The sequence below is a fragment of the Neoarius graeffei genome, chromosome 23 (genome assembly GCF_027579695.1).
Source record: "Neoarius graeffei isolate fNeoGra1 chromosome 23, fNeoGra1.pri, whole genome shotgun sequence".
Taxonomy (NCBI): domain Eukaryota; kingdom Metazoa; phylum Chordata; class Actinopteri; order Siluriformes; family Ariidae; genus Neoarius; species Neoarius graeffei.
Genome location: NC_083591.1, coordinates 56,697,310 through 56,715,855, shown reverse-complemented (window position 1 = coordinate 56,715,855; position 18,546 = coordinate 56,697,310). Strand labels below are relative to the sequence as shown.

Here is an 18,546-nt window from a genome sequence, read left to right as displayed (position 1 = left end):
ATCTAACATTAACCAATAAATATGTTTATTGCAAACACGAGTGTTTTACTGGGAAATACACCACTTGTATTTAGCATCCGAGCTCCATCCGGGACATGGAGAACCAAAAGCAGGACATCAATCTATTATATATATATATATATCACTCATGAGGAAATCAATGAGCGAGTTGTTCTGATAAATTCGGGTACTTTGTTTGTGAACGTGTCGATATAATAAAAAGAAAAAAAAATAATCACACGCTGGCTTGAGAATATGAAGTTTATCTTCCAGTGTTGAAAAACTCGCGGATCTGAGTGACATATTTAAATAATATTGCCTGGCTTTTTTTTCATGGTATATCAGAAATATTCCATTCAGCTAGCATGATACTGAACAAGTCGAAGACGAGGAGCTGAATGGAACATATCCGATAGACCACAAAAAAAAAAAAACAACAGCCAATATTATTATACAGTGGTGCTTGAAAGTTTGTGAACCCTTTAGAATTTTCTATATTTCTGCATAAATATGACCTAAAGCAACATCAGATTTTCACACAAGTCCTAAAAGTAGATAAAGAGAACCCAGTTAAACAAATGAGGCAAAAATATTATACTTGGTCATTTATTTATTGAGGAAAATGATCCAATATTACAGATCTGTGAGTGGCAAAAGTATGTGAACCTTTGCTTTCAGTATCTGGTGTGAGCCCCTTGTGCAGCAATAACTGCAACTAAACGTTTGCGGTAACTGTTGATCAGTCCTGCACACCGGCTTGGAGGAATTTTAGCCCGTTCCTCCGTACAGAACAGCTTCAACTCTGGGATGTTGGTGGGTTTCCTCACATGAACTGCTCGCTTCAGGTCCTTCCACGACATTTCAATTGGATTAAGGTCAAGACTTTGACTTGGCCATTCCAAAACATTGACTTTATTCTTCTTTAACCATTCTTTGGTAGAACGACTTGTGTGCTTTGGGTCATTGTCTTGAGATTCAGATTCACCTTCTCTTGAGATTCAGTTCATGGACAGATGTCCTGACATTTTCCTTTAGAATTTGCTGGTATAATTCAGAATTCATTGTTCCATCAATGATGGCAAGCCGTCCTGGCCCAGATGCAGCAAAACAGGCCCAAACCACGATACTACCACCACCATGTTTCTCAGATGGGATAAGGTTCTTATACTGGAATGCAGTGTTCTCCTTTCTCCTAACATAACTCTTCTTATTTAAACCAAAAAGTTCTATTTTGGTCTCATCCATCCACAAAGCATTTTTCCAATAGCCTTCCAATAGTCCACGTGATCTTTAGCAAACTGCAGAAGAGCAGCAATGTTCTTTTTGGAGACCAGTGGCTTTCTCCTTGCAACCCTGCCATGCACACCATTGTTGTTCAGTGTTCTCCTGATGGTGGACTCATGAACATTAACATTAGCCAATGTGAGAGAGGCCTTCAGTTGCTTAGAAGTTACCCTGGGGTCCTTTGTGACCTTGCTGACTATTACACACCTTGCTCTTGGAGTGATCTTTGTTGGTCAACCACTCCTGGGGAGTGTAACAATGGTCTTGAATTTCCTCCGTTTATACACAATCTGTCTGACTGTGGATTGGTGGAGTCCAAACTCTTTAGAGATGGTTTTGTAACCTTTTCCAGCCTGATGAGCATCAACAACGCTTTTTCTGAGGTCCTCAGAAATCTCCTTTGTTCATGCCATGATACACTTCCACAAACATGTGTTGTGAAGATCAGACTTTGATAGATCCCTGTTCTTTAAATAAAACAGGGTGCCCACTCACACCTGATTGTCATCCCATTGATTGAAAACACCTGACTCTAATTTCACCTTCAAATTAACTGCTAATCCTAGAGGTTCACATACTTTTGCCACTCACAGATATGTAATATTGGATTATTTTCCTCAATAAATAAATGACCAAGTATAATATTTTTGTCTTATTTGTTTAACTGGGTTCTCTTTATCTACTTTTAAGACTTGTGTGAAAATCTGATGATGTTTTAGGTCATATTTTTGCAGAAATATAGAAAATTCTAAAGGATTCACAAACTTTCAAGCACCACTGTACATACACATTCCTTTCAGGTGTTCAATGCGTCTTTCTCTTTCAAAATTCTCTCAAAATCATCTGTATTTAATGAAGCAAACCTGGCGGCCATGTTTGTTTGTTTACAAATTGTCCCAGTCGCTCGCTAGCGCGGAAGTTTTAGGTCTCCGACGTGTGACGTCATGATAACCATGCAATACTGTAAACCATATTCAACACTCATTCTCTATTGGGTAGAGTGATGTAATATATGTAGGATAAGTGACATGCTAACAATATTGCATGCTATAAAACAAAATGAATGAAACCCGCTCAAAGGGAATAGAACACATTTTTATTCCATTGAAAAAGTGTCCTGGATGTATGTATAATAGTTCCCGATACTTCACTCTGATGACGTCACTCCCAGTGTTTTCCCGCTTACTAGATGCACGCTATCAAAATGGTGAACTGGTTCAAAATTAAAATTCTTCTGATTAATTTGCGTAATTTTAAAAGATATTAGACAGTGGCGCAAAGATATGAAGTTTATCTTCTCAAGCACTTTGTTTATTCGTGAAATATTTTCACCACTCAAAGATAAACTTCACGCCACCCTGTAATAGCCTCTATATTATATGTATATATTGAGAAGCGAAATCAAGGACAACTGAAAAGACTAATAGTGTATTTCTATAGCTAGGCCAGACTTCAAACAACCAATCAGAAAACTAGGTTACAACGCTCGAAGTAAACACATCCGTTACATCTAAACCTGAAAAAAACAACAACAACTGCTTAACATTACCTTTTGCATTCAGGTTACACATACTTGCGTATTTTCCATCTTATAGTCTTAACCGAAACTTTTATATAGCTTAAGCTAATAAATTTTTTTAAAAAATCACCAAGCTCTGTACCTGTCTACTGAATAAAATACAATTCGCAATCAACATCAGCTGAAAGTCGAACCTGAAACAAACTGATTCTGGTTTTAAATCTACAGCTTTAAAACCAAACCCCATTTTGTCATGATATTCTATTTAAGCACGTCTTGTTCTTTGCGGTGTGAAAGTCACCATAGCATTAGATCATTAGATATGAAGAAATGCAGTGCAGCTGTAGACAGACAGACAGACAGATGTCTGCATCCACATCCTTAAAGTGAGAGCAGCTTTAATTCTGTACACAACATTAGACACATTTTAAACCCTGATCCAAAGTCAGCTGGGGCTTATCTGCCAAACCTCTGGGGCTCTCTGCTGTATGATGATATGAACCTCAGTCCTTCAGGCCAGGAATACGAGAACAAAAAAAAAAAAGTTCCTCTGAAGTTCTGCTCTGCTTCATCTAAAGCCTCTCAGTGCTTACTGAGGAATTATGAATTTATGATGTCACATTTGCGCCTGTTCCTGCCTTCAGGTCAACAAAACTTTAAATGTTATTCTGTTAATAAAAGTTGAGTAATTATAAAAGCCTAAAAATGTAAAACGTACTTAAAATTCATCATTTTGAATAGCACCTCTGATGCTACAGTTAATACACCATAAGAATATTTTTCTCGGGTTCTACGCTATGCATTTTTAAAGCTAGTTACTAAAATGCTTACATTCGATAAACTTGTAACCATTCTGTTTTGGTTAGAAATGTGTTAGCATTGTTTTCAGTGCTTTCTTTAGATCACGGGTCTTCCTGGTTAAACATCTGCAAACCTAATATGTCTGGAGGAAAACATGTCCATAACCTCAGGACATAATTAACAGTCATTCCATGAAATCGAGTCATACATGAGCTGATAGCCAACTCGGTGCTACGTGCCTCATCGGCTATCAGCTCATGTATGACAAGATTGAGTGGAATAACTTTTATTCTATCCACAATTTTGAGAAACGGAGCATTTTTATTTTTAGCAGATTCGATAAATAAAAACTTTATCCAGAACGTCCGACAAAATTTTCGCTTAGAATGTAAACAAATTGGTGAAATGACAATTTGTGAAAAATACTATAATAATAATTCTGGGGGGGGGGGGGGGGGGGGGGGATACGTTCTTACCATCAAATACTTTCATTCCATATTTAGTTTTTTTTTTTTAGGGTTTTGTTTTCGAGTAGAGATTTTATTTCGTTCTCGGTTGGTTCAGCAACACGCACCACCATTTTGTTCTCTTCTTGAGTTTTTTTTTTTTTTTGCAGTTGGCAAACCAACTTTAAAGGTGCATTACCGCCACCGACTGGGCTGGAGTGTGGAACAGGAGATATTGGAGGAGGGGAAAAAAACAACTATATTATTTTAGCTATTGCTTTTAAACACTTCCATCCATCCATTATCTGTAACCGCTTATCCTGTGCAGGGTCGCGGGTGAGCTGGAGCCTGTCCCAGCTGACCATGGGCGAGAGGCGGGGTTACACCCTGGACAAGTCGCCAGATCATCGCAGGGCTGACACAGACAACCATTCACACTCACGGTCAATTTAGAGCCATCAATTATCCTAACCTGCATGTCTTTGGACTGTGGGGGAAACCGGAGCACCCGGAGGAAACCCACAGACACGGGGAGAACATGCAAACTCCGCACAGAAAGGCCCTCGTCGGCCACGGGGCTCGAACCCGGACCTTCTCGCTGTGAGGCGACAGTGCTAACCATTACACCACTGTGTTGCCCTTTTAAATACTTGATAAAATGAATTTTTTTACTTTATGTGCGCCGCCATTTTGTTTTCTCTACTCATGGTATATGAGCTGATATCCTAGTAGTAGAGTAGCCAATCAGAGTGCACAATTACTCATATCCCGTGAATGTGGATAGAATAAAGACATTTATCAGTTTTTACTTAAAGAAAAGGAAACTAATGCGCCGTTTACACATACCCGGGTATTTTTAAAAATGCATATTTTCTAAACTCCGTTTTCCAAAATAACTTCGTGCACACAGCTGCGTTTTTAAAAAAAATTACGTTTATATTGATCCGCATAAATACGCTGTCAAGAGCTGTTAAACTACGCCAAGACTGTCGGTGGCAGTGTTAGAAGAATGACAATTCTACACAAACCAATCAGAAGCCTCATCGAGAACCGCCGACACGAACGTCTTCCTGTTCCTTTCAAAGAAGAAAACATGGCGCCAGGGTCGTTCCTCCGGGACGACAACGCCATTCTCGAAATTCTCCCACCAGATAGCAGTCCGTCCAGGTCGAACCCAAAATCGCCGACGCTGGCGGTGGTACGGTCGGGCTCTTTTGGTCACCAGAAGCTCCGCAGTTGCTGCCCTCCGAGCCCTAATGCATCTCTGCTGGTCAATGAGCTTTATTCTCAAAAGCAAACAGGCGAATATAGCTCTTAATAACAGAAATGCTGCTACTCTGAGTGTTTCCATGCTTGTCATATGTACAATGGTCGCTCTTTTGTGGCGCGAAGATTGCCTAAAACTCCGTTTTGGTCTCTTTACACACAAACGCAAAACGGAGTTTTCAAAAAATCTCCACTTTTGCCGGGGTTTTTAGAAAGAATCGTTTTCAGAGGAAAAAACTCCGTTTGTGTATAAACGAAAGGCACAAACGAAGGCAAAGGTCTGCGTTTTTAAAAATACCCGGGTATGTGTAAACGGCGCCTAAAACTATAACTCTCTTTTCCAGTATTCTTATACGGTTTCAGAGAAACCAATCACAAATACTGAAATTTCATTCCATCTTAAATTCGGATCCTGTTCGAACTGTAAACCCATGCATTTAAACGTGGAAATTACTGCATCTCCGGTTAGCCGGATCAAAACCAGATCAAAGCTGGACTGAAGCCGGACCAGCGTCCTGGAAGTCCTTATGTTTGCATTTGTGTTCCTTCTTGTTTTCGGTTGTTGTATGCAAAAGATGGTTACACAGATTTTGCATCTGTTTTTAATTTCCTGTGATGGTGCCAACTTCAGCGCTCACGACTCGTGTGTCACAACAGAATGTGTTTTGGTTGTCAAATGTGGCTTAGAGACAGATGTATCCACACTGGGGCTAAAATGCGTCTCAGACTTTGTAAAGAAGTGGAAGTGATGATGAGATTTAAAATGTTTTAAATGAGGACTGGGTGGGGTTTATGTGGAAAAGCTCAACATACTACTGTACAATCCTCACACTAAACAGGCAATCTTTTGCCATTCTTATGATTTTATTGTGTATTAATTGCCCCAAAACTCTTACGACTGCATGTACAATAAGGACGGGTCTTTAAAACCCGCTACGCCAATAAAACTTCGGAGAAACCTGAAAATTCACCCAGCGAGACTAATTTACTAAATCTAGCAATTTACACCATCGCTTCATTTGATCGGTGGTGTGTGTTTGCTACATTGCACCAACAAACCCGAGTTACTATCATTTCATTCTCCTAAACTCTTCTGCGTCTCACTGCTTGTGACTTTGTCGCTCGCTAACGTATAACAAACATACAGTGCCCTCCATAATTATTGGCACCCCTTGTAAATATTAGTAAAAAGGGTTCGGTGGTGGTTTCACCTTTTGGTGAAGTCGTTTCATCTCATGCTGAAAAAAAGTGAGAATCCAACCTTGAATTGAAAAATTCATTCAGAGGAAAGCAAAAACAAATCCATCGAGAAAATTTTCAACAAAAATAAAAATATGCCACTATTATTGGCATCCCTGAATTTAACACTTTCTACAACCTTTCTTTGTCAGTAAAAGAGCACGGAGTCTCTCCTCTAACATTTTATAAGGTTGGAGGTCCAGAGCAGGGCGTCTGAGACCATTCCTCTTTACACAGTCTCTCCAGATCATCCAGGGTCCTCGACCCTCTCTTGTGCTCTCTCTCCTCTTCAGCTCAGCCCACAGGTTTTCACTGGGCTTCAGCTCAGGGCAGAAGCTTGATTCTGTGTTAAACATTTTTGTGTTGATTTGGACTTTGGATCATTGTCCTGCTGGAAGATCCAATGACTGACGACCCGGTTTTAATTTCCCGGCAGAGGAGCCAGATTCTGATTTAAAATGTCCTGGTATTTCACGGAGTCCATGATGCTGTGGACCTGAAGGTTTCTGGGGCCTTTGGAGGAAAAACAGCCTCAAAACATCACAGAACTTCAACCTAATTTTACAGTTGGGATCGAGTTCTTTTCATTATAGCCATCCTTTTATTTATTTACTTATTAATTAATTAATTAATTAGGCGGCACGGTGGTGTAGTGGTTAGCGCTGTCGCCTCACAGCAAGAAGGTCCTGGGTTCGAGCCCTGTGGCCAGCGAGGGCCTTTCTGTGCGGAGTTTGCATGTTCTCCCCGTGTCCGCGTGGGTTTCCTCCGGGTGCTCCGGTTTCCCCCACAGTCCAAAGACATGCAGGTTAGGTTAACTGGTGACTCTAAATTGAGCGTAGGTGTGAATGTGAGTGTGAATGGTTGTCTGTGTCTATGTGTCAGCCCTGTGATGACCTGGCGACTTGTCCAGGGTGTACCCCGCCTTTCGCCCGTAGTCAGCTGGGATAGGCTCCAGCTCACCTGCGACCCTGTAGAAGGATAAAGCGGCTAGAGATAATGAGAATGAGATGAGATTAATTAATTACACCAAACCCACCTTGAGCGTTTATTTAGGGGGGGAAAAAAACAGCTCCGTTTTTGTTCCATCAGACCAGAGAACACAGCTCCAGTCAAAGTTGTCGTAGTGTTTCACAAGCTTCAGGTGCTTACGTTTGTAGTTAACTGACAGAAAAGGCTTTTTTTCTGGAATCTTCCAAATAATCTGTTGGCATGGAGGTGGAGTCTGATGGTGGTTTTAGAGACTTGGAAACTCCAAAACTGTACTTTTTCTTGTAATTCACCAACAGTGATCCTTGGGGATTTTTTGCGTCTCTTACCCTTGTCCTCACTGTACGTGGGGGCAAAATAAACTCGGCTCCTCTTCCAGGCGAGTTTGTAACACTTCCAGTTGGTGTCCACTTTTTTATTATTGCCCTAACAGGACATAGGAAATGGACATATTCAGGCAAGGAGCTATTTTTTAATAACCATTCCCTCCTGACTGACTTAAAGAGGTCAACACACTTCTCCGTCATTTGGTTTGTGTGTCTCTTATCATTCCCATGTTGAGGGAATTTGGCCTCGGTGTCACCTCGTATTCGTTCCCCAGTTAATCAGGAAGTCATGGATTACAGCTTGAAAGTTCCTACACACTAAAATCAACTCAAACATGTACAATTTAAATGGGAAAACTGTTTCAGGTACATTGCATTCCCTATCATTAAATACAGGGATGCCAGTAATAGTGCCACATGTGTTCTTGTTGAAAATTATTTCTTGATGAGGGATTTGTTTTGAATCTGAATACATTTTTGGATTTTTCTCAGTGTGAGATGAAGCAACTTCACCAAAAGGTGGATTTTTTTTTTCAAACCCTCTTTCTGATCTTTACAAGGGGTGCCAATAATTATGAAGGGCCCTGTATAAAGTAAGAAGCTGTTGATCAATTAGCTCCAGTTTGCCTCTTGTGGGCGTGGCCTGTCCATTTTCTGATAAGAACTAACAGTAGCTAAAATGATCATTGATCAAAAAAAAAAATGCACACATCACTAATTAATTAATTAGAAATGTATTTTAAGTCTGGAATAAAGCACTGTCATACAGTTATAGAAAAATAATCAAGGACAAGCTGGTGTGATGAAGCTAAGTTACTGCTAGTACCACAAAGTTGATTATTTTCCTATAACAGCGTGTCCTAAAGTGTTTTATTCTTCTTAGGCCAACAATTTAAAAAAAAATTCCAGGTTTTAAGGAAAGACACATCATAATTTTTATTTGTTAACAGTTGCAAGTAAGTTCCTGTTCTAGAACATTTTTCTCCATTTTGAAGTTAAGACGACAAAAAAAAAAAAAAGGCAGCTTGTCTCGTTAGCAAGAAACCACAAAGTGTCCTGAAAATGTCAGCAAACTTACAGCTTTACCTCCGACACTGGAGACTCCTTCCCTAAATGTTAAATAAACATCTCCTTAGCGCAAATTTCCCCACATCACCGATTACACATTTTTATTCCATTTATGTGTAACGTCCGCTGTACACGTCCCTGATTTTCAGTCAGAGTTTAATCAAGATTAAACAAACGCCTTCTGGCTGATCAGAATCGAGATTAAACCACGTTCACCTGCTGCTTGAAGGTTGGGAAGGAATTTGCACAGGAATACATGGAATGTTATAAAGCACTCACATAGTCATGGAAAGCCTTGGCTTCACTGGAGTGTTCGCAGTTGTCCCTTCTTTCAGGCGCAGCACAATAAAGGTCCCAAAACACACTAAAAAACAAAAACAGTTATCATTCCTAATTCTAACAGATATGTCAATTTATCATCTTATAATTACAATTAACTACTGTATCATAAATACAGTACATCACGGTATATCGTTATACAGATACATCATTACACCCCTTCTTCCTAACAAACCGAGACTAACTGCATCTCTCATGGGGCTGCTTTTAGATTAGTTTTATTTATTTAGCCTTGTACACATCCTTCTTCCAGACATGCATCAAGCCTGTTACTCTGGAACGATGTATTCTTCAATAATACGATAACTGAAATCGTTTGAGTACAGCAGGATCTCAGATTTAAAGAACACCACCACCACAAATAATGACCATGAGGATAAGCTGCAATGTCTTCTTATCGTAGAATATTTAAATATCTCTAAATAAGAAACAAGAGAAATTGGTTGAGGTTGACATACCACCACCATGAGTGTAGAAAGCCTGGAGGTTCCCCCAGTGTTATGTTCTTTTCCCATCTGATCTGAAGAAGACAAGACACCGGGGTGAACTTTCAAACAAAACATACTTATATGGCTCTATAATATATAGTTAGGAGACTTGCTGATAGTTATATATCACAATATACAACATAAACGATACTGCAAAGCAAGGAAATATATTTATTACAACAAAAAAAAAAAAGTCCCACTCAGAAATAGCAATGTTTGTGCTCCAGTAATGATATCTGGTCCAACTTTTTTAAAAATTTCTAAAAATAAAAGGTCACAACTGTTGCTCTGACTGACGAATACGTCCTCAAATCTGATGGAACTTTCCTTCATTAGGCTTTCTTTTTAAAGCCTGTGTTGCTGTTGTCATTTCCATCCCCGTCTTATCACAGGAGCTGGACGCTGTGATGTAATCAGAGGCGGGTCAACCACAGAAAGTACGTACATGCCCATACAAGAGCCGAGAAGCAAGGAATAGCAATAAGTAGCTGTTGTTTTACGCAAAATGGGGTCCAGGGACGAGAAATTAATGAATCATGAAAAAATACACAAAATAAAATCATAGCACAAAAAAAAAAGCATATAATTAAACTGATCAGAATAATACGCTACCACATTTTCAGTTGATTACAGACAGGAGGAGAAGTGATGACTAACCACCAACCTATAACAACATTTATGACCTTTTAACAAACAATTACTACAATAATTAAAGTGAAGAGGTACAAGTCAGGTCAAACTAGTTGTCAATCAAATAAGCTCCGCCCCTCGCCTACAGTAACACCTTCCCACAACTTCTTTGAGATGCGCTGGTTAAAAAATGTGTCGTGTTTATTTACAATCAGATATGAACAAAACACGAACTAGGTCCTAATCTGATTTGTTTTTAAATTGAGATGATTGTTTTTACCTCTGATAAGAAAGTCTGTGCTGATTTCTGAGCTCCGATGTGTAACAGGTACTCGTAGACATATAACGCCAACCTGTGAAAGGGTTTAAATAATATCAGGTTATTTTTATAAATTCATCAAAATCAGTCATAACAACTGTCACACCAAACAGATCTATAGTCAGATTTAACAAACAAACAAACAAACATCTTTATTTTTATAGCAGGTTTCATTTAATCTGAAATCTCAAAATACTTTAAGTAATAAAACCATCCACAATCATAAACAATACATGTAAAGATAAAATAACTTAAAAAAAAAGATTTAAATAAAAGTAAAAATGAATAAATAAATGACAGGATGTTTTATATATATATATATATATATATATATATATATATATATATATATAAAATATTGAAAATAATCTGGAGAAAATATTCATATTCCATACATATTCACAGGTGAAATATGTGAAATAAATATTTTTTATATTTATTCTTTATATGAAATAAACTAGTAAATAAACTAATAAATAAGCAAAAAAAAAAAGAGTGTGTGTGTGTGAAAGAGAGAGAGAGAGCTCATACAAGCCAAAGGGCTTCTACACTACACTACACTACTAAACAGTAGGTGAAAGCAGGCCCGTACCTGAGGATGCGCACTATTTCCCTCCCACACTATTTAGTAGGGTAGTACGCAGTAGCCCAGGTAGCCGCGTTCATTTCAGTAGCTACTACCCAAACACACAGCAGCACAGCCGCGCTTTAACTCACTTTCCCGCTGTGGTAAGCTTTAACCAGCCGGACACAGTGAACCACGACAACCCCACTGACATGTTCTCTTCCCCCCTGAATAAACAGTGTAGAAAGAAAGAGTTTTAAGGCTTACTTTTCCCGAGCTTGAGCGTCCGACGGCACCGCTGCGCTTTTCCCTTTGGGGAACATGACTGCGCTCTCCGGCGGCTCCTAGGCAACGGCTGCGAGTCAGAGCGCGAGCGGTGGGAGGAGCTCTGCGCGACACCACGTGACTGACAACGGGCTTGACCAATCAGGTTCCGAGTTGCAAACTGAACGCATCTGCTATGCAAGCAAGTCCAGTTGCCCTTTTTCTACCACCCACAGTTTACTATGACCTGGATGATTGAGAATCTTCACAGACATCTGCTATGCAAAATAAAGGACAGAAGATTTACATAGTGCACGAGAATAAAGTCTAAAATAGAAATGAGTTTTAGACGATAAAACTGATATTGTGTGTGTAAGCATGTGTGATCTTATTATCTATGTTCATTTTCCTAAATCACTTTTTTTTTTCAAAGAAATTTGTCCCAGGGAAACATTTTCAGGGTTATTTTTGTTTTGGATAATAAAACATCTTTATATATCTGGGATCTAGATAATAATACATTAGCATAACAATGTGGAAAAAAATAGACGTGTGGCCTTTCACAGGTTTGTATGACGTCATAAAATATTCAAATTTCTCTGTCTCTTTGTGTGTGTGTGTGTGAAGCATTTCCTGGCCCACAGTGCCACCTGCTGTCAAATCTGAAACATCACCACACCATCTAGCACTTGGATTATTCATCTCATCTCATCTCATTATCTGTAGCCGCTTTATCCTGTTCTACAGGGTCGCAGGCGAGCTGGAGCCTATCCCAGCTGACTACGGGTGAAAGGCGGGGTACACCCTGGACAAGTCGCCAGGTCATCACAGGGCTGACACATAGACACAGACAACCATTCACACTCACATTCACACCTACGCTCAATTTAGAGTCACCAGTTAACCTAACCTGCATGTCTTTGGACTGTGGGGGAAACCGGAGCACCCGGAGGAAACCCACGCGGACACGGGGAGAACATGCAAACTCCGCACAGAAAGGCCCTCGCCAGCCCCGGGGCTCGAACCCAGGACCTTCTTGCTGTGAGGCGACAGCACTAACCACTACACCACCGTGCCGCCCTATTATTATTATTATTAAGAAGAATGCATAATTACTCATACATTTTCTGTTAGGAGACATTTATTTAACATTTATGGAAGGAGTCTCCAGTGCCAGAGCTTTGCCACACTCTGAGGTAAAGAGGTCGCCCTTTCCAGGACAGAGTGTTTATTATTATTACATTGTGTGGTTTCTCACTAACATGAGCAGCTGTGATCTCATCTCATTATCTGTAGCCGCTTTATCCTTCTACAGGGTCGCAGGCAAGCTGGAGCCTATCCCAGCTGACTACGGGCGAAAGGCGGGGTACACCCTGGACAAGTCGCCAGGTCATCACAGGGCTGGCACATAGACACAGACAACCATTCACACTCACATTCACACCTACGCTCAATTTAGAGTCACCAGTTAACCTAACCTGCATGTCTTTGGACTGTGGGGGAAACCGGAGCACCCGGAGGAAACCCACGCGGACACGGGGAGAACATGCAAACTCCATACAGAAAGGCCCTCGCCAGCCACGGGGCTCGAACCCGGACCTTCTCGCTGTGAGGCGGCAGTGCTAACCACTACACCACCGTGCCGCCAATGCAAAATATAATATAATAATTATAATATTATATTATATTTTGCATTATATGAAGTCACTTAAAGGCAGCACAGTGGTGTAGTGGTTAGCACGGTCGCCTCACAGCAAGAAGGTTCTGGGTTCGAACCCAGCGGCTGGCGAGGGCCTTTCTGTGTGGAGTTTGCATGTTCTCCCCGTGTCTGCGTGGGTTTCCTCCGGGTGCTCCGGTTTCCCCCACAGTCCAAAGACATGCGGTTAGGTTAATATGGGACGGCCTTGGGCTGAGGTGCCCTTCAGCGAGGCACTGAACTCCCAACTGCTCCCCGGACGCTGTTAGCATGGCTTCCCACTGCTCTGTGTGTGTTCACTGCTTCAGATGGGTTAAATGAAGAGAGGAATTTCACAAATGTGTGATGAATAAAGTTATGCTTTCTTTCTTTAATATAATTGGGGTTGCCAGGTCTTCGTGACAAATCCGACATAAAAAAGTAAACATACACACCACACGTTTTAAAATACAGTATAATGACAACCAAATTTATTGTAATATTAATTTTAAAAAGCCTTTTTTGTACCATACGTTTTTATCAAAATAAATCACCCTTAAATAGTTTTTGTCCTAAAGGGTTTGAGTAAAAAAAAAAAAAACACTCCTTTGTACAATGTGTGACATTAAGTGTATAAGAGACAGTAATAATGTTGAAGGTTAAAAGCAGTGTGTATTGTTTGCAAGAGATATAATTTGAATTGTTAGGTTATTTATTTTTTATTTTTATTAGGGGGGCTCTATAGTCCTTAAAGAAACCTGGCAACCCTGAGAATGCTGGGTTTTCCAGTGGCAGTTTGTGATTGAAATTATTTATTTTTATACACACACACACACACACACACATATATATATATATATTCCATCTGATCTAATATAAATACACAATGTCGAATACCAAGATTAAAAATTCAACCTGAGGTCGGAATTCAAAACACTCAACCCCGTGTGGGGAAAAAACGGACCTGGCAACAATGCTGAACAAACATCAACTTGACCATCATGAGAGATTTACATACTTCCGGGTCTTTTTTTTTTTTTTTTTAAACCTCATATGTTTGACCCACTGATTCTATATTTTTAGTAGGCGGGGCCAAGGTGGGCGTGTCCTCGCTCTTCCTTCCAGAGTCCCTTTTTCCTTCCTTTTTTTTTTCTTGCTCGAATTTGGGACAAATCTCGCGAGACTCGCTATGACGTGAAAACGTTTAGATTAACAAGCAAAACCGCAATAAGACACGTGGCTCGGCAGTGCAGTGAAGAGGTTTATTGGAAGGTAAGACTGTCTTCTGGCAGTGAGATGGTAGGGGGGCAGTGCATGTGTGATGACGTCACTGATCTATTTACACTCAGGGGTGTGTGTGGTGTGTGTGTGTTGCGTAAATGCTGTTGAGAAAAATGAGAGTTTTCCATGCGTGTGTCAGGCAGGAGCACCTAAAAGGTTGCACAAGGTCCTAGAAGGAGAGTGTGATCTTTTGTGTGGGTGTGAGAAAGATTTCAAACATGTGTCTGCATGCACCTTTTGAACAAGTGCATTTCAAACCCTTGTTTTTCCCTCAACTCTTTCCAACTCTGCCTGTTGTGTCCCACCATGTGTACATTCCAAAGTTAAATAACACTTTGAACCTGTCATAAACCCCTCCCACACAGTACAACTACTCACAAGAGTGAGCGAGAGAAAATGTGCGTGCATGCATGCATGTCAGATGAGAACAAGCAACCCCTCAGCTGATGCACCATGTTTTTCCACACTCAGGTTACCAGGATGGCAGAGCTGGACAAGCCAGACCTGATCATGGCAGATGGACGAGTGTATCGCAACCCTACAGAGATGAAGATGAGCCAGATCATACTTCCCTGCCATGCCAACCATCGCAAGGAACTGAGCGTCGGGCAGCTGCTCAAGTGGATGGACTCCACCGCCTGCCTCTCTGGTAAACGTGGACTGTAATTCAGAACATCTGGCCACCACATAATTGGATAGCGGATCGCTCCATGTAGAAAGTAGACTGACAGTTTAATCTGTTTCTCATGTAAGTAAGGAATAAAACATTGATTGATGTGGTGTTCTAGGAAAATAATCAACGACCAGGTGGTGTGGTGTGATGTGAAGTAGCAGCATTAATCCTGTCAGATGGAAGTCGTTTTTACAGTATGCCTCCGCCACCTTAAGGTGCAGGAGGCGTTATGTTTTCGGGTTGTCCGTCCCGAAACATTGTGAACACAATATCTCAAAGGCTAATGAAAGGAATTTCACCAAACTTTCACCATTTGTGCGCTTTGGGACAGACATGAACTGATTAGATTTTGAGGTTAAAAGGTCACAGGTCAAGATTACTGTGAGGTCAAATGTCCATCCCCAAATCAAAACTTAATAAGGCGTGTAGTCTACCAGGCGGAGGCATCCCCATCAGCACCATTGGTGTCGAGTTCTATCTGTTTTTTTCCTGACGTGTTATTGTCATACTTTTTATATCCATTTTATAGTTAGATGTAAAGATGTACCGAGCAAGTTTCTGCTCTCATGCGCTTATGTTGCAGCAGCTCATCATATCAAAGTTTACACGTGTTTCTGTGGAGCGTCTGCTGTACGCGTCCCTGTGGGCAAGCTGTTCCTAGAGAAATGATCTCGTATTACGACAAGCAGGTTAATATAAACCTGTGCTTTGCAGCTGCACTACTGTCTGAGTTGTACCTTCTGACCAGTCCTATGTATCTGTATACTGGTCATCTGTATGAGTAGAAACTTAATCTTGTTCTATGTTCCACAAGAACAGTAGCAAGAAGTCAGTGCAGGAGCACGGGTTTGTGTTTGTGCTGGAACTGTGGCTCGTGTTTGAGAGAGGTGTGACGTTCTGGCTCTCTGCCTGGCTAAATATAAATTGATCTCTCTCAAAATGTCTGTTTAGGATAGGATGTGTTGTCAAAAGCCAGTGTGTGAGTTCATGTGGATCTGTATTGCACAAATATGCATTATATATCGTGTATATATATGGGTCTGTCTCAGAAACTGGGTACTGTGGGGGAACCCCACTTGTGGCCCTTTTCCACTACCCTTTTTCAGCTCGCTTCAGCTCACTTCAGCCCGACACGGCTCGCGTTTCGACTATCTAAGAACAGCACGACTCAGCTCGCTTCAGCCCTGCTCAGCCCCCAAAACTCGCACGGTTTTGGAGTAGGGCTGAAGCGAGCCAAACCGAGCTGAGTGGGGCTAGGGGCGTGAGGAGACACTCCCCTGTGCACTGATTGGTGAGGAGGCGTGTCCTCACCTGCCCACACACGCCCCGCGAGCAGGCTGGGATCTGTAAACACCGTAAACCCGGAAGGAGAAGAATTACGAGAATTTCTGAAGCCTTATGCGCCTCGCCTCATCTATACGCTCTTGCCAGTATCTGTTGGCCTTGTCGGTGACAACAAGCCACAGCACCAAGACCAGCAACACTAACGATACCATGACCTCCATGTTTATTGTTTACTATCCGGGTCGTGAGACTACCGCTTAAAAGCTCACTGATGTCGTTAGGCAGCGCAAACAGTGACATCACCTGACGTCCACCCACTTTCGCTAACTCCACCCAATGTGTCCACCCACTTCCAGCCAGCACGGTTCAGCGCGGTTGTAGTCGAAATGCAACTCCAACAGCCCCGCTCAGCTCGACTCAGCTCGACTCAGCACGGCACGGCTCAGCCCGACTCAGCCGCGTTGGTAGTGGAAAAGCGGCATAAATATAGTCAATAAACTATACGGTTTTGAATGGTGATGTTGGTTTTAATTTGAAATAAAATGATGAAAGAAATAATACAGATAAAACTAAATCTTTGATGTGAATACTCTATGCAGAATTTGGCAAAAATTCTGCAAATTTGTGGAAAAATGTCGGCTTGATCTGGGACATGATAAATGGTTGACTGCATCACATTCCCTTAAAAAGGTTGTCATCCACTGAAGAGTCTACAGTTATCACTAATCGTATTTTAAGTTGTAACTTTATACACCTAAGCAGGCCCGGCAGCAGTAGCCGGGCATTGCACTGGCTGGGGGTGGGCACGCATCGGCGAACCCAATTTTACTAGGGGGGGTCCGGGGGCATGCTCCCCCGGAAGAAATTTTTGAAAAAAACACTCTAAAATGGTGTATTTTGAGCTCTTCAGACACCCTGTTCCGCTGCTATATATTGTCCGTCACTGAGCGCATTTGCAGGGAATATTCTGTTTCATACGGAATATTGGCAGTATTCCGTTTGCGCACAAGTCATGTTGTAAACTCGTTCCGAATACCCAACACTGAATGCGCAAACGGATGATTGTGATCAATGTTGACAGCAAATTAAGATTGATATTTACAATTAAGAGTGCGCAACAGAAGATTACATCACACTCATCCTCCCTGCACAAAGCCTAACTGCAGTCACTGAATCCCTTCTCAGTGACACCATGCGCATTAAAAGTTTTATGTCTCAAATCTAGTTTTGTGAAGCATGACAACATTAATCTTTAATATAGATGTGTTTTGTAGGTTAACTGAAACGTCAAAACCAGTTTCTTACCTCCAGTGCTTAGTTTGCAAATCAAACGCCAAGTGCATGACAGCGCAGGGCTGACGAGATGGGCGCAGGCTGAAACGTTAAGAAAACAGTGTGTCATGTATACACATTTTAAATTAAGGACTTTTTCTTTAATATTATGCCCTTTTTAAAAAAAAAAGCGTTTAATTGTAGTAGCCTGCGATTTATTTATTTATTTTAAATATTGTGTTAAGCTGTTGGCCCTAGCCTATGACAGGGCGGGCGGGCCCACGTGACTAAATGGGCGGGCCCGGCCCCCAAAGGCCCGCCCATCACGCCGGGCCCGCACATAAGGATTGGTGCGCTCACAGAATAATCATAACCGTAATAAAACATCATGCAAAATATTTGATCACCGTTGTAACTCCATTTTCCGCAAACCCAAAACCAATACGATCGTGTGTTTTGATCTAAACAGAAAGCCTCAGGGTCGAGGTCACTACCTCACCAAAACTAGTAACTTAAAATCACTACGCCATAAAAAAATTTAATTATAAACCTGCAATTTTGTTTTTTAAAACGAAAGCTGAAAGTTAGGTATAGAATATGTTTCTTACAGAATATGTTACGATGGTAGCTGGTCTTGTATGAATTTCTGAGCTATAAAATGAGTTGTGGTCTATTTTTTACCGTAGCGTGTTATTTGTGTGCGGGGAAGGACACACATTAACAGTTTGCATGTGTAGAATGGAATTTTCCATTCCAACAGTTAGAACTTGATCGTGCTTCCATTTGCGGTCTTTCTGTTACACGGGTGATCTGTTCGGAC

The 18,546-nt window shown here is 41.1% G+C and overlaps 2 protein-coding genes across 7 annotated transcripts in view; one reads left to right on the top strand and one right to left on the bottom strand.

Moving 5' to 3' along the window:
- ssbp3a (single stranded DNA binding protein 3a) overlaps nt 1-11,620 on the bottom strand; it is a 63,947-nt gene extending 52,327 nt beyond the window's left edge. For 3 of the 4 annotated variants that reach the window (XM_060906494.1, XM_060906493.1, XM_060906495.1), the window contains exons 1-4: nt 11,545-11,618; nt 10,674-10,746; nt 9,734-9,795; nt 9,216-9,300 (exon numbers count right to left, since the gene is read on the bottom strand). In XM_060906494.1, the coding sequence (XP_060762477.1) occupies nt 9,216-9,300; nt 9,734-9,795; nt 10,674-10,746; nt 11,545-11,600 (276 nt within the window). In that variant the 5' untranslated portion in view covers nt 11,601-11,618. Of the gene's footprint in view, nt 1-9,215; nt 9,301-9,733; nt 9,796-10,673; nt 10,747-11,544 lie in introns of all 4 variants that reach the window. The other variant, XM_060906492.1, reaches the window with a different exon arrangement.
- Nucleotides 11,621-14,382: 2,762 nt separating this feature from the next.
- The window catches only part of acot11a (acyl-CoA thioesterase 11a), a 37,002-nt gene continuing 32,838 nt past the window's right edge, over nt 14,383-18,546 (top strand). The window contains exons 1-2 of one of the 3 annotated variants that reach the window (XM_060906486.1): nt 14,383-14,488; nt 14,969-15,146. In XM_060906486.1, coding sequence (XP_060762469.1) covers nt 14,978-15,146 — 169 coding nt within the window. In that variant the 5' untranslated portion in view covers nt 14,383-14,488; nt 14,969-14,977. Of the gene's footprint in view, nt 14,489-14,878; nt 15,147-18,546 lie in introns of those variants that run through there. The other 2 variants (XM_060906487.1, XM_060906485.1) reach the window with 2 other exon arrangements.